This window comes from Podarcis pityusensis, assembly GCF_964106645.2.
Source record: "Podarcis pityusensis genome assembly, chromosome: 5".
In the NCBI taxonomy this organism is placed as follows: Eukaryota; Metazoa; Chordata; class Lepidosauria; order Squamata; family Lacertidae; genus Podarcis; species Podarcis pityusensis.
In genome coordinates this window covers 16,634,021-16,660,624 of record NC_138032.1, presented here as the reverse complement: position 1 = coordinate 16,660,624, position 26,604 = coordinate 16,634,021, and the positions used below count along the sequence as shown (strand labels likewise).

The 26,604-nt window shown below is 42.0% G+C and overlaps 1 protein-coding gene across 3 annotated transcripts; it reads right to left on the bottom strand.

Moving 5' to 3' along the window:
- Positions 1-884: 884 nt before the first annotated feature.
- PDCD10 (programmed cell death 10) lies at positions 885-26,547 on the bottom strand. Of its 3 annotated transcripts, none has more exons than XM_081006125.1 (8): positions 26,443-26,547; positions 14,976-15,187; positions 13,886-13,939; positions 8,889-9,006; positions 8,344-8,470; positions 4,832-4,910; positions 4,249-4,331; positions 885-1,391 (listed from the first exon to the last, which is right to left on the bottom strand). In XM_081006125.1, exons 2-8 carry the CDS (start codon positions 15,069-15,071, stop codon positions 1,310-1,312), a joined length of 639 nt encoding a protein of 212 aa, XP_080862251.1. In that variant the 5' UTR covers positions 15,072-15,187; positions 26,443-26,547; the 3' UTR covers positions 885-1,309. The 3 variants fall into 3 exon arrangements, with proteins under 3 accessions (XP_080862251.1, XP_080862252.1, XP_080862253.1); XM_081006126.1 differs by lacking the exon at positions 26,443-26,547 and adding an exon at positions 26,251-26,356; XM_081006127.1 differs by lacking the exon at positions 26,443-26,547 and adding an exon at positions 25,940-25,958.
- Positions 26,548-26,604: the final 57 nt, after the last annotated feature.

Sequence of the window (26,604 nt, the reverse complement as noted above, 5' to 3'; positions counted from 1 at the left end):
CAAATGTCAATTCTTTAACAAAAACCAAGGGTAGACACCAAGGTCCAAATTGCTTGCACTTTATGGAGCTTTTATACTAGCAACTGACAAGAACAACCATCAGAGTGAATTGTATTGTGGAATTTTAACTCTCTTGTTCAACCAAGACTTGACAGCCACTTGGGCTGAATGAAGATCAGTTTTAATTATCCACAACACCCTTTTGATATTCTGCAGTTCTGCATATGTTGTGGCCTTGTATGTATTTTACTAAATGTTTCATATTCTTTTCTGTCAACTACCTTGGGAAATCTTTGTGCGGTCCAGAAGAGGCAGGGCTTTCCCCATGAGTTCCAGCGTGAAAGAGCTGTGTGCATAGCAAATGGAGCAGAGCTTTGAAACATGCCAACCAGCTGCAAACTCCAAGTACTATGTATAAGACTTGTGTGCAATCAGTGCTTTGAGGGAGACAAGCAGCTGCACACCCCACCACTCTATAGTTTCTCAGTTGCTACCAGAAATACAGAACATCTGGAAGCTAGGAGGTTTAAAAGCTGTTAACTTTCCAACAACAGCATTTCTGAGAAACCAAGAAATGGCCTTTCCCGAAAGCACTCAAAAGGTAATAGTTATTAACAGCTGACAAACAGGGGTTAAGTTTGGCTGTGAGCATCTGCAGCAGGCACACACAGCAGAAGACACAAGCATCAGTCGCACTCGAGAGAAGTCCCTTTCACAGCGCATTAGTGACTAATGGAATGGCTGAAGAGGACATAAGAAAAATAGTTTCCCCTTTCCCTGCTATCATCTTTGGGATAATATTTTAAACCTTTGTGGAAGACATGCACACCACCCATTTCCAATCCTAAAAGATAATATAATGGAAACAGATTATACAGATAGTCTAACAGATGTAAACTATTTATTGAATATTTGCCACCAATATCGTTAAATACATCATCTTGCAGTTTTTTTGTTTGTTTTTTTGCTTTCAAGTTAAAATGTCAGAAACAGAACACCAAATATTTACAATTCTTATAAGGAATGTTACATAATGACACATTAAGGCGTAAATTCTTTTGGCTTATAATTCTGAAAAGAATGATAATAGCAAAAAAGTGATGCAAAATCTTCATCGTGAGATTATGATTAAGCTACAATGTTTTTACAAAAATATGGTGTAAGATGGCAATAAATCCCATTCAAAATCCTGCAATAGGTCCCTTCAACTGGGACTGATAATTTATACAGTCAAAACTTTAAAGTTTACATATAAAGGTATCCTATCCACCATTGAAAAGTACAGCTCTCAACATATACAGTTCTTTTTTCAGGCCACAGTTTTGAAGGTCTGGAGTATCAAGTTGGTTTGATGAATTAGTCGGTTGGCACTTATGAACACATTTATTGCCCTGTTGTAAGAAACAAAACACATTTCAGCAGCAGAATGGAGACCTGAAGCCATCAGATAGAATACATTTCAAAAGTTATTCAAGTGGAATGGCACTAGTGTCGATTTCAATGCTGCTTATTTTTCAGCACTTACAACTCCAAGCAAGAATGCTGATCAATTGATCATTCAGTGCTAGAGAGGAGCAGCACCTGGACTGATAACTTGAACTAATTAGGTTGTTTGTTTGTTTGAAGTGCCCAATAATTAGTTTCTCTCCCTACAGATTTCTCTCCAACCAACTGAATGAATGACATACAAAAATACTTAATTTGCACAAAACATTCCACATATTAGCACACCTCTCACCTCAGATTCTGAAATAAGGAACTCGTTCACATATTCTTGCATAAGATTTCTTCAATAAAGGACACAATGAGGAACACATCTTTCTTGTTACCAGTGTGAGCAAAGAAAGTAAGGTGGTCCTACCCATCTTAAATCCTGTTGCAAAGTTGACACATTTATGCTTCATTTTTGTTTCTTAAAAGTGTAACTTCTAAAGCATTATTAAGCTACTTTTCCAGATGTTTAAAGTGATGTACCTCATTTAAAAAACCCATGATAAAATAAAGAAGAGAATTATAGGAACAGTTCAAAATACACTGAGCAACTAACACCTCAACTCTGTACTGACGAGTAAGTCCCTTTGCGGTGAATGTCTTTATTTATTTCATTAATCTATATACTGCTCAATTTCAATTTTCTCTAAGCAATGTAAAAGTAGCTGAATACTTTTTCTTTTTTTTTTGAAGTTGAGACAAGTTGAAAGTTTAAATCAGAATTCTGGAATTCTGTTAAAATGCCTGCTTTGGGGGGGGGGAGAGACTTCAAAAAGTATTGGAAGTTCAACAGAGAGGGGAACCATCTGAGCGCAAATGGAAGAGTGCTCCATAAAATTGTGCACACAATACTGAACACACAGTTCCTGGTGGATACAAGTCATGCATCTGAGCCACGGCGGACCACTAACAGTGACTCTCCTACCCCAAACTTCAGTTATTGGCTAGGGAAATAACAAATCAGGTGGCCCTTGAGACATCCTGGATCCAACTTGTTAAAGGCCTTGTAAATTAACGTAAGAGCATTGAACCTGGCCCAGTAGCATATATGATAATACATGGGCCTTATTCCTAGGTAAGTAGATATAAGATTGCAGCCCAAATCAACCAAATGCCTGCCAAAAAGGTCTTACAGCTCTTGTGGAAAATCACAAAAAGGGACTGCTCTTCATCTCTAGAGGCAAGTCATTCAAAGGTTGTGCGGCCAAGGCCGTAAAAGCCTTATTTTTTTACTATCGCCACTCTTGCAAAAACTGCTTGATTAGCCAACCCCAACTATTATATGGGGCAATATAAGAGGCGGCAGTCCCTTGAGTAGGTGGTCTGTAGGCAACAAAGGGCCTTATAGGTCGAACACTGCACAGTGAATTGGGCCTGGAAACAGTAAATAGCACAAAATTGGCTCAGTGTGCTAATCCTATGGTGTTAGAAGGTGAGCAGAACAATTCTACATTGACACTTCCACGCCATCTTCAAGGGAAGCCCCATGTAAGAACCATGGGAGCACTGTACACAATTATATTCCCCCCACCAACCAGTGTTACACACATTGGCCAGGATTCAAATAATTACTTTTGGCAGCACCCAAATGCTGGCACATTGTCAGGGATGTTGTTAACTTCTTTTCAAAAGCAGAGTACCCCACAAGCAGCAAACGTGAAAAATAAAAATTTGATAAGACCATAGCAGTAAAATCCAATGACCTACATACACTCGCAACCCCAGACAACTCAGCTTTTATGCTAAGTAACGCTAGAATGAATTAAGTTAGTGAAGGCCATAAAACTCAAATGTGAGTGTTGCTTGGTTAGTAAAAGTGACCTTTTTTCCTCCTCTTCTTCTTCATCCTCAGCTAAATCAATTTCACTTCTTGTTTGCAAATTATACCCAGTCACAGCATGTGTTAGTTTCACTCTTACTAACTAATGAATTCCTGGGCTGCCCAGTGTTTAACAAACCAGAATAATACCATACAGTAGTATAAACTTTAAATAAACTGAGCACTGTACAATGCCAAAGACTGGAGGAGTTTGTGTATATCAGAATTGTCCATTTAACTCCAACTACTATGAACCAGGTCAAGGAACAGATGGGTTCTTTTCCTCCTCACTACCCAGATACTCCATTTCAGCTATCCTGGCTTATAAGGAAAGATATCTAGAAGGTCACAACTTCCATAATCTCTGAACATCAGCCATGCTGGCTGAGTCTGATGGGAGTTGGAGTCCAACAACCTCTGGAGGACCAGTTTCCTCATCCCTAAAATGGCCATTAACTTGACCATATATGATAACTACTTTTAGGAGACTTTCCATTCCTTATTCCCCCTCCCCAAACAATCTGTCACAGCAGCATTAAATGTGTTAATTTTAGTTGGGGAATGCTGGACAGTGTTGGAAGAGCAGAAGAAAACATGCTTGGATTATTTTTCCTGTTTTGAACCCATCAGGTTTGCGGCCATCTCAATATAAGCCATGAAAGGTTTCAGTATTTTTAAAAAATCCCTGATTCCCAAGAAAAGTTAATGTTAAGACTGAAAACATGGCAATCTCTACAGTAACAGGCCAATCTATTTTTGAACACTTGTTGAAGTCTGTTAGCAGAAAGTGAAGAAGTGCTTAAGACACTAGAAGTGCTTAATCTCATTGCTGTTACAAAATATTTTAAATAAATATTTAGAAAGAAAGATGACAGGCAAGACATAACAAATTCACCAATTCGAAAAACGAAAAGAAAAAAACCCCCAAGCATACTTACTTTCCATCTTTAAAATAGGTTTTCAAAGTGTCGCTGAAACTTTTAGAGTATTTTACAAACTCTTTCTTTTGGTGCTCAAGTGCCTGAAATATACATATGCAAAGAGTCATTCAATCAAAGCCTCAACCTTCATAAACCATTTTTATTAGCCACTGGACACTGATTAAAAAGATAAGCAGAAGAAAATAAGCATAAGTGCTGTGACAGCAAAATTCTGTTTAAGAAATGAAACGACTAACAGCACTTCTTTAAATGCTTCTGGGAATGTTTGTTTACAGCAATAAAATTCATACAGAGCATATTAGAAAATTATACTAAGCCTTAAATGTAGCCACTGCAGACAAAAAATCCACAAATACTAAAAACCAGGCAGTAGGAAAAACTAGTAACTTAGTGACAGAAGATTGGTTTTCATTCTGTTTGCTTCTTCCTCTGCAAGTTTATTTGTCTTAACTGCCAGTGGTTGTTGAAATGATTTACAATTCCCACCATCCAAGTATTATAAACTGCGGATCCTTTAATATTTATAGTTAATATGTTTATATTTCTGACAAACCAACATAGCAGAATTTAATTCACATACCCTCCGGTTCTGGTATTGATATTTCTTGAAGACATTATTTACTGTGTCAAGAAGTTCCTTTATTGCACTGGCGATGTCCCTATTTGGCAATGAAAAGATAATTGCAACATCTTTTAAAATTAGACTAACTCAATGCAGAATTTTAATCACTTCCAAAATTATGTCTGACATGTATTTCTAAAGGATCTGCTGTCTTACAGAATGAGTTTTAGATATGGCACAGCAAGAGTGAACACCAAGAACTAATTAGATTATATAGCATTTCAAAGTCCAAATTAGGTTTAATGCAAGCCTTCCTATGTGGAAAGGTAGCATCTGCTGGATTTAGAACTCGACACAATAGAGTTACACAGCAGGAGCTCTGGACTATCTTCAGAATGATATCCTCCCTTCAGAGGAACTCTGAATATATACTATGAATAAAATGAACAGATATGAAAAAGTGACACATGATTCACCTTAAAATATTTTGTGAGCACTGATCTCATGAACTGAGGCTGTTATCTTGTCCTACCTAAGTCTCTAGGCATTTAAATAAAGTTAAACCACCTGGAAGAAAACTGTCACAGCAAGTATCATTGAAAGCAATTTGATGGCAGTAGCCCCTCTCAGAATTAATGGATACAATTTCATCTTGTTCTAACTTGGCAGAATTTAAGGTCACTCTACAACAAGACTAAACAGCCTTGCGCTGGGGCTAATAGAGGTCAGGAGAGAGAAAAGACAGTTAACACTATGATCTGTGGACAACTCTCAGGTTTTCACAATTACAACCAAAGCCACAGAATCCTCCCCAAAGTCACATGTGAAATTAAAATCATAGCCTGAGAAGGGTTCAGACAAGCATCTACACCCAAGGCAGCAAGTGTGACATTAAGATGTTTGGAGTAACTGAGCATATTCAGGTCTACTTCAGCTTCCTTGCAGTTCATCTTCAAAAATGCCTATCAAACTGCCACGTTAAACCCAAAGGCACAAAAGAGTTGGGATTATAATTTGGCAACTGAAGTCGGGTAGCAGGTCTTCTATGTGTATTACTGAACAACTGAGATACACTTTCCCATTTTTTAGGTTTGGGATTCTGTGGGCAGCAAGCTGTTCAATAACTCCCCCCCCCCAAAAAAAAAATTAGTTATGTCACACCAATCATGCTTGCAGCTGGTGACTTCAGCATAAGGAAGAGATTGTGGGAAAGTTGGGTTAAGAGGATGAACCTTAATGGGAGCTGGAGGGATTAATTAAGATTTGTGGAAGTGCTTTCTCTCTGATCCTAACAAATGCTTCTCAAGGGGAGAAGTATTTTAAATGTATGGGGAGAGGGGGGCTTAACTACTTCAAATATTCTTGAATAAGTAAAGGAGTGCTACTGGGATAAGAAAATATGTGCTCTCAGTCCACCTGCTACAGCACCATGCACATGATTTTTTGTACATTTTTTCTGCCTATCTGGGAGCTCTCCCTAGGTATGCAGAACCCCCTCCTACTCAATCTGTGGAGAGCTCAATTTTGCTGCCCTGTGGATAGGCAAAGTGCCTTTAGCTTAACTATTCAAAGGAATCATGTATCACCTTATACAGAAGTTAATTACACCAAATGAGTCTCAAAACTAATTTCAAGTTTTTTTAAAAAAATTGGCTCCAATCAAATGATTCAAATGAACGTGCAAGCTTAACTCTCTCATGGATTGTGGTATTTTACGTTCTCATCATTGCAATGCAGAAAGGGTTTTAAAGTTATAGTCTATAGGGTTTTAAAGTTATAAACACGGGAGCGTTTTTAAATATGCCATGTCACAGGGCACATATAAATTGAGAGGCCATGCAAGCTCTGGACCAATGCCTAGATGAGAGGTCCAAATTTTCTCTAAATTCTGGCAAGACAGACATTTGGGTCAGTGACCTGTATTCGATAGGTTTTTACTCCCCTTGAAAAACCAGGTCTGTAGTCTGGGGATGCTCCTGGATCCACCTTTATTCTACAGGCCCAGGTGACCTCACTGACTAGGACTGCCTTTTAAAGGTAAAGGTAAAGGGACCCCTGACCATTAGGTCCAGTCGTGACCGACTCTGGGGTTGCGGTGCTCATCTCGCTTTACTGGCCAATGGAGCCGGCGTACAGCTTCTGGGTCATGTGGCCAGCATGACTAAGCCACTTCTGGCAAACCAGGGCAGTGCACGGAAATGCCGTTTACCTTCCCGCCAGAGCGGTACCTATTTATCTACTTGCACATTGATGTGCTTTCGAACTGCTAGGTTGGCAGGAGCTGGGCAAGCAACGGGAGCTCACCCCATCACAGGGATTCGAACCACCAACCTTCTGATCAGCAAGTCCTAGGCTCTGTGGTTTAACCTACAGCGCCACCTGCATCCCAGGACTGCCTTTTACCGGCTGATAAATACAGTTATGATCATTCTGGACCACAATAGCTTGACCACTGTCACCCATGTGCTGGTAACCTCCAGGCTGGATGTCTACAACATGCTCTATGTGGGGCTGCCCTTAAAGTTGGTCCAAAAGCCGCAGGTGGTACAAAATGTGGCAGGTCTACGGCTCTCTGGGGCAGGAGATTGCCAACACATTATCCTGCAGTAAATAACTGCATTGGCTGTCACTTGGCTACCAGGCTAACTTCAAGGCACTGGTTTTAACATATCAAACCCCATACAGCTTGGACCAGGATACCTGAAATATCATTTCATCAATCACTATGCTCTGCAGAAACCATCTTATTCAGAGTTCTGACACCTACCCTTTGGAATCCCCTCCCTTTAAATATTATGTTGTGTTTTCAGTGCCTACTGAAGACCTTCCTCTTCCCAGCAGCCTTTTAAGTAGAGATCTTTCCCAGTTTTTCATCTGCATTGGAACTGTTTCTGAGATGTTTTATTATCACTTGTTGTTTGCCACTGTGGGCTCTTTTGGGAGGAAGGGCAGAATATAAACTGATTAAATAAATAAAAACAGCTGCACATATGGGTCTTGGCATCATTGGAAGTCAGTTGCTTCTAGTGCCCATCATAGCTACTCTTTAGGTAGACACTGTGACAGCCTCTTTACCCTAAAGACTTTAACAAATTTTTAAAAACTTGGTAAAGCTGTAATGCAAACTGGCACATGGTTCCCTTAAGGTTAGAGGAATCTGATGGAATGCTTAAAGTACTATTATAAGTAAGAGTTTATTACGGCAAACTGGGCAAAATTGGCATTGCTGTACATTGCCAAGTAACAGATGCTGGTTAAGCTGCTGTAGCCACTATTAGCATTGCAGCGGCTAAAGTCTATCCACAGCTTGAACAGCAGACAGAAAGAAAATTTAATTTTGAAGCAAGAATTCACAAGCACCGTACACTAAAATGATAAAAACCATAATTTAAAAACACTACATGCTACACTACATATAAACTGTAAGCAAAAAATACAAAGGGGGGGGGGGAGAGAGACCAGCATAAAAGATAGGTTTAAGGAAAGTCTTCTGCTTGGATCAGCAAACTAGTTTAGACAGGAGCACTTACTTGATTGTCTGAAGAAACCTCACTCTGTCATTGATTTCATCTGGAATCTTACTGAGAATCTGTTTAAGTGCTCGTGCCTTTTCATTTAAGTCTTGGAATTCTGGCTCTGGCCTTTCAATCATATACTCTGGAGGGGGTGAGAGAGAGAAAGAAATTGGTTACTTACTGCAATAAGATTAGTTTTCTTTTTCAGTGGGGATTTGAGCCTGGGTCTCCCCAAAAACCACACCAGTACCAAATGCACAATGCACATGGTGGGCAAGAACTGAACTATGAACCCACCCGGTTTTCCATCTTCAGTGTAAGACATGTGCCTGACTGCCTGAAGGATGCTTGAGGGACATGCGAAAGCAGGATAAGCAAATGGTGCTCTAGGTGTATGAGGGGTATTTCAGAGCCAGTAAACAGAACAAAGTCCTGGATTTGCATTCAAACTGCACTTCTGTTGAACTCACAATTATTTTTCATCTCTTTTTAAAAAAATAAAAAACACATTTCATGATAGAGTAGTTTCAATCAGCACAATCACAGTTTAGCAGAAATACCTTCTACATCGTCAGCTGCCATGCGCAGGAGAGACTCGGTAAAGTTAACTTCAACACTTTTTTTCTCCAAAATTTTTATGATGATATCTTGTGTGAGACCTGGATTTTCCTTCTCAGCCTGCATTTCAAATAAGTTTTATTTATTTAGTACACCAACAGTCAATTTGCACGCAGTAAAAGATAACCAAGAATCACTACGGGTTCTAAATTCAAAATTATGTTTTTAAAAGCTAACCAAGCAGCACTGCATCATAATAAACATCCAGTTCTGCACCACCATTTTCTCCCTGAAAGCAAGACCTATATTTCTTGGACTGCATCAACATTTTTCATTTGTAACTTTGCCCAGTAAGCCATTTCATTTATTTCTGTGCAACATTTATTTCTATGCACTATAACAACCTTTCTTCTTCTTTTTACCCAACTAAAATTAAGGGACAGACTTATTTACATGATTACATTTAAGTCCCTACAACATTATAGGCTGCACAGAATTAGGTTCGTTCCACTTACAGTGGTACCCGAACGCCTCGCAAGACGGAAAACCCGCTAGACGAAAGGGTTTTCCGTTTTGGAGGCGCTTCGCAAAACGAATTTCCCTATGGGCTTGCTTCGCAAGACGACAGCCCATAGGGAAATCTCCGGGACAGCGGGGAAGCGCAGCGCGTCTTCCCCACTGTCCTCGGACCTCCTCCCGCCGCCCGGCTTCGGAACGAATCTCCGATGCCGGGCGGGGGGGGGAACGCCTCCTCCCGCCGCCCGGCATCGGAACGAATCTCCGATGCCGGGCGGGGGGGGGGACGCCTCCTCCCGCCGCCCGGCATCGGAACGAATCTCCGATGCCGGGCGGGGGGGGGACGCCTCCTCCCGCCGCCCGGCATCGGAACGAAGCTCCGATGCCGGGCGGGGGGGGGAACGCCTCCTCCCGCCGCCCGGCATCGGAACGAAGCTCCGATGCCGGGCGGGGGGGGGAACGCCTCCTCCCGCCGCCCGGCATCAGAACGAAGCTCCGATGCCGGGCGGGGGGGGGACGCCTCCTCCCGCCGCCCGGCATCGGAACGAAGCTCCGATGCCGGGCGGGGGGGCGGGGACACCTTCTCCCGCCGCCCAGCTTCGGATGGCTTTCCTGAAGACTTGGGGTGGGAGGAGGGTTTTCCTTCCCACCGCCAACATTCAGAATGCTGTTCTGAATGTTGGCGGTGGGGAGGAAAAACCCTCCTCCCACGCAAGCCCCGGGAACAGAGGGAAAGCGCTGCGCGCCTTTCCCTCTGTTCCCGTACCTGTCCTGAAGGCTTGCGGTGGGGAGAAAAGCCCTTCTCCGCACCGCCAGCCTGGCAAGCGGTTTCCCTAGGAACGCATTAATTGATTTTCAATGCATTCCTATGGGAAACCGTGCTTCGCAAGACGAAAAACTCGCAAGAAGAAAAAACTTGCGGAACGAATTAATTTCGTCTTGCGAGGCACCACTGTATCTTCATAGCTCTTATCTTTAGATACACCAGAGTAACTTTTTCAACAGCTAACAATGTGCATATCTTGTAACAGTAACAGGAGATAATGAACTCCGCAGAGGGTAAAAAGGAGCTGCAAAACCTCACATTTCCTACATCCCATGTCTTACACTTTCCTCAGAGTGCTTTTACAGTATTTATTTTTTAGCTTTTTACAGAGGATATAAGATGAAGTAGTAACAGTCAACCACCACAGTAATGACTATACAAACTATGAAGTAAGATTGATACTTTCTGCTCCACACACCTGTGCCCAAATTCCTCTCAATTATAAACAAGGAAATCTGCACTCCCACTTCACATGCTTGTTTCTCAGAACAGAATCTAAAGGTAAACTCCAAAACCCAGGCCAGAGACAGGCTATCCTAGGCCACAAATACTGTATTGAACTTCAGTCCCTCCCTAACCCAGTCCATCAGGCTAAAGGAATGGGACACCATCTCCTGCATCACCAAAAGAGGACCGCTAAGGAGACATCACCAAATGCCGTTTTCCCTTTTACACTGGGGAGGCCCCACCAGTTCAAAAAGAATTTGTTGGCTTTAGTGGTGTGCAAAATCAGGGATGATTCACACTCCGGCCAGCACCTCTTTAATCTTCTACCTTCGGGCAGGAGATATAGAAGTTTAATCAGTCGTACCAACAGGCTAAAAAACAGTTTCTATCCGTGGGCTGTTAGGCTGCTGAACGGAAAATAATATAGTGCAACTGACTTTCAGGGTTGGTGTGTTGTGCAACAAGCACACAGAGTGCAATGAGACTGAGTGTTTGTGGGGGGGAGAGGGAGTCTTGGTTAATTTCATTGTACACAGGTTGTACATTGACAATAAAGGCATTATTATCATTATTAAAATGTGCTTGTGAAGTAGCTCTCATACAAGCCAAACTGCAGCATGCAACTCATTGCTTCCTGAACCAGCAGCCCCCCACCCCGGTGCTAGATGCAGATGCCCAAAGGACCTCTGTAGCATTAGCTTAACAGAAAGATGCCTGCCCAACCATAAAGGAAGATTCCAAAACTCCCCAGATAGCTTATTCATTGCTCATCTACTCTTATGGGCCACAATCCAGAGAACCAGGTTGATAATTCTGTCTGCTCAGTGTGTCTTTTGATATTGTTTGCCTTTAAACAGCGGCCTCCCATGTTGCATGGCAAGCCTTTCAAGAAATTAAGGGGACTTTCAAAAGAAATTTGCAATGCAGCATGGGAGAAAAGGGTACGTGTTTGAAGGGGGAAATTTCTAAGTGCCAACTGGGTTTGTGAAATCTTTTGAGGGCAAATGCTGAAGTTTCTAGATTCATGTTCCTGATGTCGAACATAAAACCTTCCTGCTTGAAGCATAAGAATATAGCTTCTCTTCCTACTGGATGAATTTTCTTAAAGCATTTCAGTGTGTCAACAAAGCCCCATAACCAGCTGCTTCCTAAACTAAAGTTAGCTAGTTAACAAGAGTGCTTTACATCTTTCGCTTAAAGATACAATTTTCCTAGCTACACACTTGAGTCTTCTAAGTTGCCAAAATTTATTCTTGAACCATGGCACACGAAAAGGAGTATAGTACTTTCAAAGCAAATTCTACTAATGCCATATCAAGAAGTATTTTAGTTCCTTGTCCCTGGAAACCAAGCATTTCAGAAGCTGTAATATCTCTACCAAAAACAAAAAAATGTTGGGAGTGAAGTTGCTTAAGCTGGTGCAGTTATGCTTCAGTAATTCATGCCCGCTTAGTGACAGAAGGTAGAAGAAAAAGCACTGAGCTTACATGCTGTCAAAGTTAAGCTGTACTCCTAGACAAGAAATGGGACAATCTGAACATAAGCCATAAAATTTGGCAGTATTTTTTTAATAGGGCCAGAAATTTAACCATAACTTCTTATCCATAAATAAAGCCCACTTCTACTAGAAGAAAAAATGTGCAACTGATTTACAAAGAGTGCAATTGTGCTCATTCAAAATACCGTATTTTTCGCCCCATAGGACGCACCACCCTATAGGACGCACCTAGTGTGTTTTTTGGGGGGGGGGAATAAAAAAAATATATTTCCCCCCCCGGCACGGGGCTGTGCGGGGGAAGCCCGAGCTTCCCCCGACCCCAGCCCCCAGAACAGCCTGCTATCCGCAAGCCTAGGGAGCCGCGCCTGTCTCCCCAGGCTTGCGGAGAGCTGCGCGAAACCCGGGCGCGCTCTTCCCGCCGAGCTCCCGAGGGTTGCGCAGAGCTTCCTGAAGCCTGGAGAGCGAGAGGGGTCGGTGTGCACCGATCCCTCTTGCTCTCCAGGCTTGAGCAAAAGCCTGTATTCGCCCCATAGGACGCACACACATTTCCCCTTCATTTTTGGAGGGGGAAAAGTGCGTCCTATAGGACGCAAAATACGGTACAAGGTTGTAAGTAACAAGCCAAAAGCTTGTGGCAAAAGAGCACTGCTGATTAAAGTTTACAATACTGATTAACAAATAATTTTGATATGAAGTGTTTAACTATGACTATATTACACTTTACGCATTTGCTAGAGGCATGATTGGTTTTCACATAACAAAATCTTAATAATTTTATTTGAGACCCTTGCAGTTCTTTTAAATAGTGGCCAAGGTCGCAGCCCCACAGAATATAAAGCCATGCTTTCTAATTTCTTTGGTTCAAGCAGCAACTGTCCCAGGAACTACAAAGAGTGGAAAAACTCATTGAATTTCCCACCATGTTCTTTGTGCTCTAGCCCAAGGAAGAAAACAGATACCAAGTGATAATCACATCTGCATTTCTAGGCTCTTTAAGAAACACAGCCCAATGAATGCCACAGCAGTCTTTCCAAAGGGTGGGAAGCAAAGCTGGGCTAATTCCAACTCACTTCTCAGACCTCAAAACCAAAGCCAACAACAGGGTTAGCACTGCATGGCTATCTCTGCTGTATCTCCTTTAAAGTAGTGTGAAAGGGAACCCTTTTAAGCCTTTTGCGACCAGGGAAACAATACAGTAAATGACAGGAAGAGGAGAGAGCATAAATGGGATCAGGTTTGAAATGGGAGACTGGCATACCAAGCTCAGAGAAAAGGAGCAGAATCTCCTTAACTGTCTGCAAATCTGGAATACATCACCAATGCCATAGGGCATAGGCATTTAACTTATGAAGTTAGACCAAGTCAGGGTATCTAGCCCAATACTTCTACTCTAGAAGATCTTCAATGTCTCTGCAAAGGTCATTCACAATTCCTACCAAAGATACCAGAATTTAACTAGGACCCTTAGCATGCAAAGCAGATGCTTCACATCTGAGCTATAGCCAAACAGCAGATAGCTTTCTGCCTGTCTCAACCAGATGCATGCTAATTAGTGCAGGAAATGGGAATTTGTTTGGGGTCCCTAGGGAGAAGAAAAGTAATGGATCAGGACAGAACAAGACCAGTAGCTAAATCCGGTATGCAGTTAATACAATTTTTACATTGCTGTAGGAAGCTCATGTACAAATACACACAATGTTAATTATTCTTACCTTAATAAAAGCTGCTCTCAGTGTCTGAGCTGCAGATAGATTTACTCGTTCTAGCTGCAAGGTGGAGTTAAAAGTAAATTGTTATACTAATATAAAACATGCAAAACAAAAAACACTTTGCCTTATGAAACTCCACTTCCAAATTTTCTGTCACTTAAGCTGATTCTATGTTTAAGAGTAGCAGGCATCGCCTCTCAGCTCAAAATTAAGGGTTCACACAGCCACTTACAAGCATAAAATTAGATAGCATGGTGATTTTTTGCTCTCTATATTCACATGGCAAAATGGTTCTGTGAATGGAGCAAAGACCTGAAAATTACTGGTTATCTGGTAGAATTTGACAGCTGGTGGAGAACCATTTCTATAAAGGCCAAGGTTTTGACTAACATACAGCCAGGGGTGTTGCAGTGATGCGTTTCAACAATCCATTCATAGGACAGACAAAAAAGGACTCCTAAAGATTTACAGTTGTGTTTAACAGACTGAAGGGTGACAACTGGAACATAGCTTATTATAGACAGACAGAATGAGATGCTTATACTTCCAAGGAGTGTGTAATAATTGCAAAGATAATTTAATATTTATATATGATTTTCTTAAATGCACACCAAAGAAGGGCTGTTCCCTTGCATACTTAAACAAAAACAAAAGTTCCAGCTTCCTGGATCAGCAAATATTTCTGGATTTTACCATTTTAAAACAGGTCAATTCTGTGAAACTGCAGAAACACAGTACAAGACTTTCTGCCATCTTTGTGGCTGCCTAAAACCTGGATACTAATTAAAACCAACTGAGTTTACATTTCAGAAACTTGCATATGCTGAGAAGTATCTTGAGAGCATATAAGTCCTGAAAAGAATGCCAGAACTAAGAAACAAACTGAGGCCAAAAAAGTTAAGGTTATAGATATTGATTTCATGGAAATAAGCCAAGCCAAAGAAAGATAGAAAGCAGGACTCATTAGAGCAGTTTGTAAAGACTTGGTAGAAAATGTTAGCTTACCAAGTATAAACAGTATGTTAGGGTATCCTCTAACCTCCTGCTTCCCAAAGACTGTAATACATAGAAAATCAACTAGAAGGCATGTTACCTCATTAAAGACAGGATACATAACAGCATAGAGAGGCATGGAAACCATAGAAGTGGTCTCTGCTTCATTCTTCATCTCTTCCATTGTCATCCTCATTCAAAGACCCACTCTTGAAGAAAATGGCTATCAAAGCAATGGACTTCTCATTCAATGAAGCGTTTCTTCTTTCTTCTAGTTGTATCAGAATGCTTAGAGCACTTTAAAAAACTACCCTGGAAGGAAGGGGGGGGGGGGAGAGAGAGAGAGAGAGAGAGAGACAGAGAGAGAAAGACTTCATTATGATCAGTATCACTTTTCAGACAATAAGTACTACCAAAAATGTAATGCAGTAGATTCATTACTGCCCCAATAAGCTCAGTTCCCTTCTAATCAAAGTTCAAATGTGCTGCAGGTTAGCTGATGATCTGTATGCAATTAATGCAGTTCTTGAGGATTTATCACAAGTTCTCATTTCAGCCTCTTTCTTGAAAAGAGCAATGAAAATGAGAAATGATGTCTTTAAAATGCTAAAGGTCAATACTATTTTTGCAATTTATACAGTAAGCGTTCATCAGCGCTAGCAAAGTTAGTCATACATCCAACAGTGACTTGCTTGGAAAGTGATCGAAGAGACCCAAAATAGCAAATAACATGTAAGCTGTATGTATGCCAGCATAATGTCATCGCAAAGGCAATAGCCGATGGTCTATTTAACAGATTTACTGTATAGGTATGACTATGCTGTAATAAGCTTAAAATGTACAAAAAGCTACACAAACCTCTATGCTTAGGTTGCTTTAAAACAAACAAAAGTCTCAAGCTCTGTTTTCATAAGGGTGTGCCAGCAACTGTTAGCTCAATGGAGAATAATGGTTCATGAAACCGAATCTGGTTTGAGATCCTCCACCCTACCCAGCCCAGCCCAGAGAACAGTGGACCTGAATTTCAAGTATTGGTAAGGAATTACTCCTATTTCACAGAGGATATGAAAAACTATGCTGAAAAAGCATTAACCAAGTGTATGCCTAAAAATTTAATCTTAACAATTAAGTATGACAACTCTGACACATCTGAAATATTTTTTCATCCTCGTGAGAAGTTTGTGGAGGACATATATGTTTCAAAATATCTATTAAATGGATTTTAATAAAATGACAGGTAAAATTAATCTAGTGCATTGGTCTTCAACCAGTGACCCAGGCAACACTAGAGTTGAAGGTTGCCTTCAACCCAAAGTGAGTCACAAAGCAACACAATCTCTTTTTTAGGTTATGTGTTAAACTGATAAGAGAAAAAGCAAGGAAGAATCATAGACTTGTAGAGTTGGAAGGGACTCTGAGGATCATCTAGTCCAACCACTGTTCAAAATCACACAGGCCGAAGACTTGTTTCGTGACTGGCACGGGTCCAATTGCGACCATGCGGAGATCTCTGGATGCCAGGTTGGCAACTGACATCTCCAACTGGCTGGCCCCTCCAGCTTTTTTAAGCAGGTAAGCAGAAGAGCTTATTTATTGCATTTATAGCCCACCCTTTTCTCCATGGACTACAGTATATGCTTTCCTCCCCATCTCAGTTAATACCTACAATGTCCCTGTGAGGTAGGCTAAGAGGCTGTGACTGAACCAAGGTCACCCAGTGAGTTTTATGACTTGAGTGGGGATTTGAACCCTGATCTTCCAGGTCCTAGTTTGACATTCTAATCACTATACCACACTGGCTTCCTAGAATACTGCTATGGGAGAGCTATATAAATTAAGTAAGTAAATAAATATGGGTAAGGCAAACCTGGAATATTTTCCTTTAAGCTTGAATTTTTTTTTATTCTGGATTGTTTTATTTGATTTAATGTGCTGTAAACCACTTTGATTTTTTTTTTGTTTAAAATATAAACCCATATAGAAATGAGTAATAATGATGATAATAATTCCCACAGCAAAAAGAAAGGCACCTAAACATTCCATTGTAGTAACTGTAACCTAGGTTTAAGATGCCATTTGGCAATTGGCTTATATATGCGTTGTAACACCAACTCCAACCCCCTGCATTGCAGGAATATGCAGCTGTCCTGTATGGGTATTGGAACTTGCAACCTTGGTGTTATCAGCATCACACTCTAATCAACTGAGCTATAAAGTGGTACAGTGGAAACTGTGAGCAAAGGAGATGGAAAGTAAGGGGGAATGATGGGAGAAAGGGCAAAAGAAAGATTCAAAGTTTCCTAGATTTCAGGATGGACTAAAGGAGAGTGCCGAGTCTGAAAAGGTTGGAAATTAATGCTCCAGTTTCTATCAAATCACTTTATGATCCTGTCTCATACAAAAGCTAACTTCCATTATCCATGCATTGCCTCAGTCAAGAGCTCCTCTCTTATTTCCTTCACCTTTAAGTATAAAAACTCATTTTGAGGTTAATATTAGCTGCACAGCCTACAGAATGTCAGGTTCATCTAATAAGGTATTGAACAAGTACATTCACTCACCCAAGCATGGGTAAATGGGTAGGAAAATGGGGAGGGGAAGAGAGTTTAAAGTGATGCACATTGGACCAAAAATATTTCACATATTTCACATATATGCTCATGGGGTTTAATGGCCAGCAACAAGTCCTTGGAATCACAGTGGATAACTCAGTGAATATGTTAATCCAATGCACAGAAGCTGTGAAAATGACAAATTCCATTATAGGGATCATTAGGAAAGGAATTGAAAACAAAATTGCAAATATCACAATGCCAATTTACAAATCTATGTAGTGCTCACACTTGATGTAATACGCAGAGTTCTGGTTGCCTCATCTCAAAAAGGCAATTGTAAAGATGGAAAAGGCTCAGAAAAAGACAAGCAAAATGATCAAAGGGATGGAACAACCTCTATGAGGAAAGGGGCTTTTTTAGTTTAAAGGGGAAAGTGAGTTTTGGTAGCAGCGCATAAAATTATGCATGGTGCAAATAAAGTGGACAGAAAGTTTTTCATCCTCTCTCATAACACTAGAACTCAGGGACATCCAATGAAGTTGAACACTGGAAGACTCAGGACAGACAAAAGAAATTACTTCTTCACACAGCACATAGCCACATGGGAGGGGTATAAATAAGAAATTATTATTATTATTATTATTATTATTATTATTATTATTACAGTTACAACTCTGGAGTTTTCACCCACAAGTAGTAGTGATGGTCGCCAACTTGGATGGCTTTAAAAGAGGATTAGACAAATTCATGTAGGTTAAGCCTATCAAGGGCTACTATCTATAATGGCTATATTCTACATCCACTGTCAAAGCAGCATGCCAGTTGCTGTGAATAACAAGTGGGGATTGTTATACAGTGGTACCTTGCAAGACGAATGCCTCGCAAGACGAAAAACGCGCAAGACGAAAGAGTTTTCCGTTTTTTAAGTCGTTCCGCAAGACGAATTTCCCTATGGGCTTGCTTCGCAAGACGAAACGTCTTGCGAGTTCTTGCGAGTTCGTTTCCTTTTTCTTAAAGCCGCTAAGCCGTTAATAGCCGCTAAGCCGTTAATAGCCGCTAAGCGCCGTGCTTCGCAAAACGAAAAAACCGCAAGACGAAGAGACTCGCGGAACGGATTAATTTCGTCTTGCGAGGCACCACTGTACTCTGCTTCTGCTTGTCTGCTTCCCATAGGGATCTGCTTAACTACTTTGAGAGCAGGATGCAGGACTAGATGGACCACTTGCAGGCTCTTCTTATGAGACATGACGATAACCAACTCCACAAGTACTGCCTGCAAGGCTGGTTTTATCTAACCTCACACTGAATTCAGCATTTCCCTAGCAAAGAGAGGTTAAGTTTTGAAGAAGGAAGATGACATCTGTCTAGCTACACTGCAGTAAATTTACTGGTTTACAGACAAAAAGCTTAGGGGAAGCTACAGCAAGGCAATTAACCTTGACCAATTTTCTAATGTATATTCTCTCAGCACGCAAGCCAAATAGAAAAGCAAATAGAAGCTGGCAGCTGTGTATTTGGCCAAAGTACAAGCATACTGCCAAGCCAAGTTGGCATACACTATTTCTACACTTAGCTTTTTACAGAAATTAACACTCATGCTTCAGAAGAGACTGCAGCCTCCAGTCAGGATTTCTGAAAATAGCTGAAACTGGATTTCAAAAGAACATTTTGGGCTAATGAAATGTACACCATCTTCTGCTCCCAATAAACTCTCAAGTGCCACAAAGTGCAATTACATAGATATGCACCAACATATAACAAACCTGTGTTTTTTCACCCCAATGGTAAAAGCAGTTAACACACTGCTGTAATGCACTGCAAATACCTGACAGCCAGTAGTGCACAGAGCTAGTAATAATAACAAATTCAGGTACTGGGCATCATCATCAGCCAATATTTAGGCACCTTGGCATTGGAAGAGCCTGGAATTTTTCCAGGACCAAACAGAAACATTAGCAACACATAAGCATATGAGAGCCCAAATTAATTTGTCTTACTTCTGTATTGAATTCAAATTTCAGGTATGCTTTCAGAGCTGAAACCATTTCATACTGAGAGCACCAGACAAAATTATGAGCCAGTGTGAGTCTTGAACAGAGCTAAATTTTCAGTTCTCAACTACCAGCATCAAAAATCTAGGTGTGTAGGATTTTATCAGATCCCAAATTTTGAAGGGCAATATAATTAAATTAGATGAAGAATGAAATACTTCCCTGCTGGTTTGTTCTATCTGTTGGGGAGATACAGCAATGCTTGGAGAGGACAGAAACAGGACTCTTAAAGGAAACTAACAATTATCCTAAATGGAAACTCACATACAATTGTCCAAAAATAATCTAACTTTTACGATTTGCATACAATGCTCTATTTATACTCTTACTTGTACAAGTGTTCAATATATGGCAACTTCTTCAGTGCATACACAGTCATGAGTACCATAATATTCAGCATTTCTCTACGTAATTATTTTGACCTAGTTTACCTTGATATGCCACAGGGGAAACTGCTATTAAGAACTACCTGCTCTTAATGAAGTCTATGAGAAGATTTTCATTCCAGAAGAGAGCCTGTTCTCTAAGCCTCCGGAGAAGAAAGCACTAGCTTGAAATTTCAGTCCCACCGTTACTAACACCTTTCTTTGAGCTCTTTATGGAGTTACCTGCTTTTTAAAAAATTTAACTCTTAATATTTTATCTTATCATGATGACTAATGACTTACCAAACCCAGGGCAGGTACTGCCAAACCAAATCAGATCACAAGGCAGTTTACCACTTCTAATAGTAGCTAATTACAGCTGCTTAAGGGGGAAATGAGACTGTGGGTAAAACCTCAGCGCCTAGGACTTGCCGATCGCATGGTCGGTGGTTCGAATCCCCGCGGCGGGGTGCGCTCCTGTCGTTCGGTCCCAGCACCTGCCAACCTAGCAGTTCGAAAGCACCCCCAGGTGCAAGTAGATAAATAGGGACCGCTTACCAGCAGGAAGGTAAACGGCGTTTCGTGTGCTGTGCTGGCTCGCCAGATGCAGCTTGTCACGCTGGCCACGTGACCTGGAAGTGTCTGAGGACAGCGCTGGCTCCCGGCCTCTAGAGTGAGATGAGCGCACAACCCTAGAGTCTGTCAAGACTGGCCCGTACGGGCAGGGGTACCTTTAAGGGGGAAATGGGGCCCGTCAACCTGGGAAGGTAGCTTATCTGGAAGAAGAAAAACTCTGATCCTAAAGCTCTGCTGACTTGCGGCTATACTCATGCGTGAGGAAAAACCTGTACTCGCTGCCTTTCAGGACACCTTTGAGAGAAGAAAAGGCTAAGGAGTAAACCCTATACAAATCTGGAGTGGAGTCCCTAAGATGGTTGGGAGGAGTCCTGTACTCTTTCCTTCTGGCAACTCCTGCAGCCAAGCTGGTGCCAAATGTTTTGCTCTGCTTTCCTTTGGACCACATCAGTGAAGCACCAGGTGAAAATGTTCATCTTTAACCAGGCATTTGGTTGTCATCCAATGCCCTTTTAAAAATGTGGGGTTGGGGGGGGGCTTGTTTGTTTTTATTTTGATATGTATTCTGTTTTTATATTGTGATTTAATCCTGTGAACTGCCCTCCGGATGCAGGGCGAAATATAAATTTAATAAATAATAATAATCTGGGCAGCCCAGGACCTCCAACCACATTGCCCAGGCCTGCACCCTGGGGAGGTCACTGGGTGCTGCTAATGCAGCAAAAACAATGTGGGAGGCAGCACATACGAGTTATCTGTCTCTGTAGCCACAGCAGGAGCTGCAATTTTCCAGCTACCTGGTTTAAGCCCTGAAGTAGCAGTCCATTGCCCAAGACAGACGGATGCCAACAACAGTTGCTTAGGAGGTGGTGGCAGAAATGTTTTCAGCACCATTTAGACATCAGTAAGTAACCTTCACCCATTCTTCTGTGCTTATCTATAAAACTATTTAGTGTTTTTTGGGAGAGCAGTGCTGGCCAAACATCATGAATTTAACAGAATGGCCCTCTATATTTGATTTTTAAGCACAATCCAGGATGTCCGTGTTGACCTCTACAGTGCTAGACTCACTTACCATGGAAGATGGCTGCCTAACTGCTGCAGAACACTATCTGCTAATAATGTGCTGCAGTCCATGGCAAGAACAAGAAGTTTACATGGAGAACAACATTATCATTACTGTCACTTAATTCTACAACTTCCTACCCTTGGAGTCTGTCAAAGTTTAAGAACATTTCAGCAGTGATACAAAAACAGTAAACTGTTTAAGTGTCTGATGGTCTGAAATAAGCATGTTTATTTAAAGGCTAACACTTTTCTCTCTCAAAATACTAGTAAGTAAGCTGCCATGGTTTAGAAACAAGCAACAATACATTTTGAAGGAAAATAGCTTTTCTAACCAATTTTTGCTTCTGCAAGTACATCACTTACTTGCTTACCCATTATTTTAAAGTTCTATATAAATATAACAGATTAGTCACTATTATTAGATTAGATTTCAATTAAAAAACTAATAAATAGGTCTAGGGTTTTCATTAAGGGCAGTTCCAAATGACAAGTTTCCTGGTGCACAAACACAGAGCTCTTCTTCATTTGTTATGAAGAATCCAGGCACCTTTCTTCAATGTTTTTTCTTTATTAAAAAAATTTCACAGGGGACAATCATATGGCAAGATCCATCAGGACAGGCAGCTTAGGATGCAATGGATCTGTTTCAGCTAGTGTTAAACCCCCAATCCCAGCTCAGCCAAATATGCGCAGGTGTAATTTGTTCTTCCTAACTGAACTGAAGCTATCTGAGCCAAGGCCAGTGTAAGTCCTCAAAAGGGGGCATTCCAACGGTGGGACTGGGGCAGGGGAGAATGGATTTAGGCTGGATCATAATCTCAGTCACATGACCTGGGAACCCAACACAGAACTCTAATTTAAAAGATCATTCTCTCCCTCCGCCAAGCTTAGACAGAGCTGCGTCAGCCCCACTGATGACCAGGGTTTGGATTTGGTGTAACTTTCTGCTGACTGAACTCATACCGGCTTGCTTTCCATCAGTTTCTTGTACATACGATTGCTCACCGTCACATTGCAATATAAATTTTCCCAACTATATGAACATTTACAAACAAAATTAGTGTTTGTATTATTGGGCACTGCACTTTCCAGAGCAGAGACAATATTATTCTGGCACTGGGGAAATGCCATTCTTTCACCAACTAGTGCAGCTTTGAAAACAGAGCATCCTGCGTATAATGTGGCAGCATAAGGATCACAAGCCACTTCTTGAAACTATCAGTAAAAAGTAATAGAATTCATTACTTCTGCTCCTCCACCACATCTGCACCTATTTTGTGTATCTTTAAAGTTTAATTATAAAAATAATGAATACTGCCAGGAAGACTACCTAAACCTCAAAAATTATGATTACATGGACATTCTGAATGGTGTGGGATTACCATGCATCTGTGACCCTAAAGATGACTAGCAACAGTAGAAACTCAGATACATAAGCTAGGAGCCAAATGGCTCCTTAAACTCGGGTTTCAGTCGCCAAAATGGAATGTCTGGTTGCCATTTTTGAGCAAGACACCTCTAAAGTCTTATTTTTCAAATGAAGTACTGGTTGTCATTGATTCTCAGTTAAGTATCTGGCTAATTCAGATGACAACTTTGAGCTAGGTTGAAAGTTTTGAGAACTTAGAGAAGAAAGGTCACTTGATCCAGGGCCCGTCCACATATATTGCCTCTTTTTCTGAATGGTGACTGATCCTGCTCAGGTTCCATTGAAAAAGCATTTTTATTCCAGAAATTCATTCCGACTGTGCAGATACAATATAACTGAAAGAATTCTACAGGATGTGTTGGTAGTATGTGTGAACATTCCAGATCCAATGATCCCCAGACATGTACTTCCAGATGTAGGACATGTCAGGCACCATCCTGGCACCTAGGCATCTTCACTTGGTCACAAGTGGTCAATTGCCAGGTGCAAAATGTGTCTGGTGCCTGGCTAATTTTGAACACTGATAAGTAATGTTCTAATGGAAAAAGCAACATTTTGCTAATGTGTGTTAAATGTTGTTTTTTTAAAAAAAGCATCAAAAAGAAGGTACGTCAGATGGTAAACAGCTTTGTACCTGGCTATTTCTGTAGTCTTCATTAACTTATAAAAACTGAAAGAACATTCAAATCCATATGACATGGATGAGTTTCATTTTCTGTTTTTCAGATGCATTATGAGATAAACAGCCCATAAAAGAATCCAGGCAACTCAAAAGATCCAGGAACTGCCACTATCAACTGTATAAACACAAGAGTTTCACATAAATGAGTGTTAAGCCAACAAAGGCTTCAAATGGAATGAGCACCATTACTACACACTAGCTACTGTCATTAAATTAATCTCTCTTTACCATGAAGCAATACACTAAAGATCAGCACCTCTTTTTAAGAAACCTACCTCTAGACTTCAAGACTGCCTGCCTCACAATTTCAGTATACAGTGGTACCTCTGGGTACGAACGCTTCAGGTTACGAGCTCCGCTAACCCGGAAGTAGCTGCTCCTGGTTGCGAACTTTGCCCCAGGATGCAAACGGAAATTGCGTGCCAGAGGTGTGCACACAGCTGGAGGCCCCATTAGCGAAAGCGCGTCTCAGGATAAGAATGGTTTCAGCTTAAGAATGCACCTCTGGAATGAATTAAGTTTGTAACCAGAGGTACCACTGCACAGTATTTACTGCCTGGCATTTGTCTCCAAACAGCCCTGTTCCCTGGCCATGTTAGAAAAATGGTCTCTAAAATTCTCTAAGTCTCTGGATTCCAAAGCTGCTCACATCAAGCCTGGTCACATCAAGATGGAGACATGTATACCCCTTCTGCCTTCTCCAGCTAAAAACATGGGAGCCTTGGTTCAAAAGGCAGAGGGCCTATCAATAACAATTTGTCTTTGACAGCAACCTGCATGCTCAGTTCAATCACTCCAAAGCAAACTCTTTAGCTACTGTACACTCTTCTTGCCTTCATTCTACCAACCCTCACAGTACTTCCAAGCCATATGACAACATAGTATAACCTAATAAACAAGATAACTAAGCTATGCCCAATGATGTGCGGTGGAAATTTTCCAAATTGGAAAGATTTTCTAAGTTTTCTTTTTCTGCAACTCCCCCCCCCCCCCCCATTTCATAAATTCCTTTGTGACAATGAATCATAGAATCGTAGAGTTGGAAGTGACCCCAAGGGTCATCTAGTCTAACCCCCTGCAATTTAGGAATCTCAACTGGATCATACATGACAGATGGCCATCCAATCTTTGCATAAAAACCTCCAAGGAAGGAAAGCGAATGGATAACAACTACATGAGCAGTATTAGGCAAACTTGACCATTTCAAAGTCTTCAGCTTTGTTTATTAAATATAAGCAAAATAAACATGCAAAGGTAGATCAATCTCTAGGTTATCCCAAATCTTAGCAATAAAGATGGAACATTTTCAATGGAAATTACTCTATGCAAGTTATCCTAATATGCCAAGGATTTCCCCCCAAAAAGTACTCCCTCTAACTGCCTATACCTATTCTATTACCACCCCACTCAAGAATCCAACTCCACCCTCTGTTATCCATGCAAGAGAATGCAACAACTGCCGTGGCTATATCAGAGCGAAGGTCCCACCTAATCCAGCACTCTGTTGGAATCCCCTGCATCTGATGGCCCAAAAGCCCTTTTCATCAAACCTATTCTTCAAGCCCTCCAGCAAACCATCTCTAACAAGCACATCAGCTTTCCACACTTGAGAGATGCACGTGGGCATGCACATGTGTGGACACACAACAGCAACACCACTCCAGTGAAGTACCGGTCTACTGAAACAGATGAAAGCAGCAAAAACATACCTGGGCTACTTCCTGCTACGGGCTGTATAATAATACAAAACTCTTGACCGAGCGCCTATCTATGAAAGCTACTCCTTGCATGCAGAAAACTGAGCACATGTAGGAAATGAGAACCCAATGTTTTCCACGATGTCAGCTTTCCTCCCCATGCCAGAAAGCATTAATAAAAGTAGTAGTAGTAATAATAATAATAATAATAATAATAATATGGCCCACCACATTACCACCTGCAACCTGAAGGGAGACAGTCTCTTTTCTTCTGTTATTTACACAGACCAGGCTTGTATGGCCTATGCTGCTGCCCTCCTCTTTCGGCAGAGGGAGGAAAACATTACTGTCCCCAACCCCCTGCAATATTATATTATTATTCAGCATAATTTAGACAAAATACCGTCAAGGGGGGAAATTATATGTATTGTATCTATCTGCAAACACCCACCCTCCTTTGCTTCAAGAGGCCTAAGGTCTCTCCCCCATGGAGACTGCTTCCTCTTCCCGGTTCTTCCCCCCACCCCACTTCCCTCTCTCCCTCCGACCTTCCCTGCCTACCCTTGATGTGTATTTGACCCCCCCCCCCCAGCACGGAAGCCACCCTAGCCCCAAATCCTCCCCAACGGGACACGCCATACCTCCCCGCTTCGCAGCGCTGGCACCTGCTCCCCGCGCCCCGTCCCTCGCCTCCCAGGGAGACACACCGGCCTGGCCTCTCCCGGCAATTCTCTTCCGCTTGGGAGATCTCGGGGCGGGGTCGGGGAGAGGCCCAGCCCCTCCGGGGAGAAAGCTGGCTGGGTGGGGGGACCTCTCCTGCTTGGGGTTCCTCCGAGCTGCGCCTGACGGGAAGCAACTAGGCCCCTCGCCCGGCCGCGGGATTCTCCAAGGCCTCTTACGCCTCCGGGGCGGCGTAACCTCTGCGGCGCGGCTAGGCCCCGCGCAAACCTACCAGTGACCCCTGCGGACATTGCCGGCGCTAATGATAAGGGTAATAGGAATGGCTGAGGTAAACGACGACGACAACGGCGGTAAAGGCCGCCGGAGCCGCAGCAGTTCCTTACCTCCCCTCCCTGCCCCACCCGCCCCTCGAAGCCTTTTAGGGCTCCCGAGCGGGCTCCGCCGTCGCTGCTCCCGGAAGTACCAGCCGGAAAGGAAGCGCCCTCCTCCTCCTCCTCTCGCCAGCCGCCGCTGCCGCCGTTACCACACAACCAGGCGTTGTCCGGAACTAGCCGGCGACCGCGCGGGCCCATGGGACCTGTAGTCCGCTTCTCAGAAAGACTACAGCTCCCGAGAAGCATTGCGG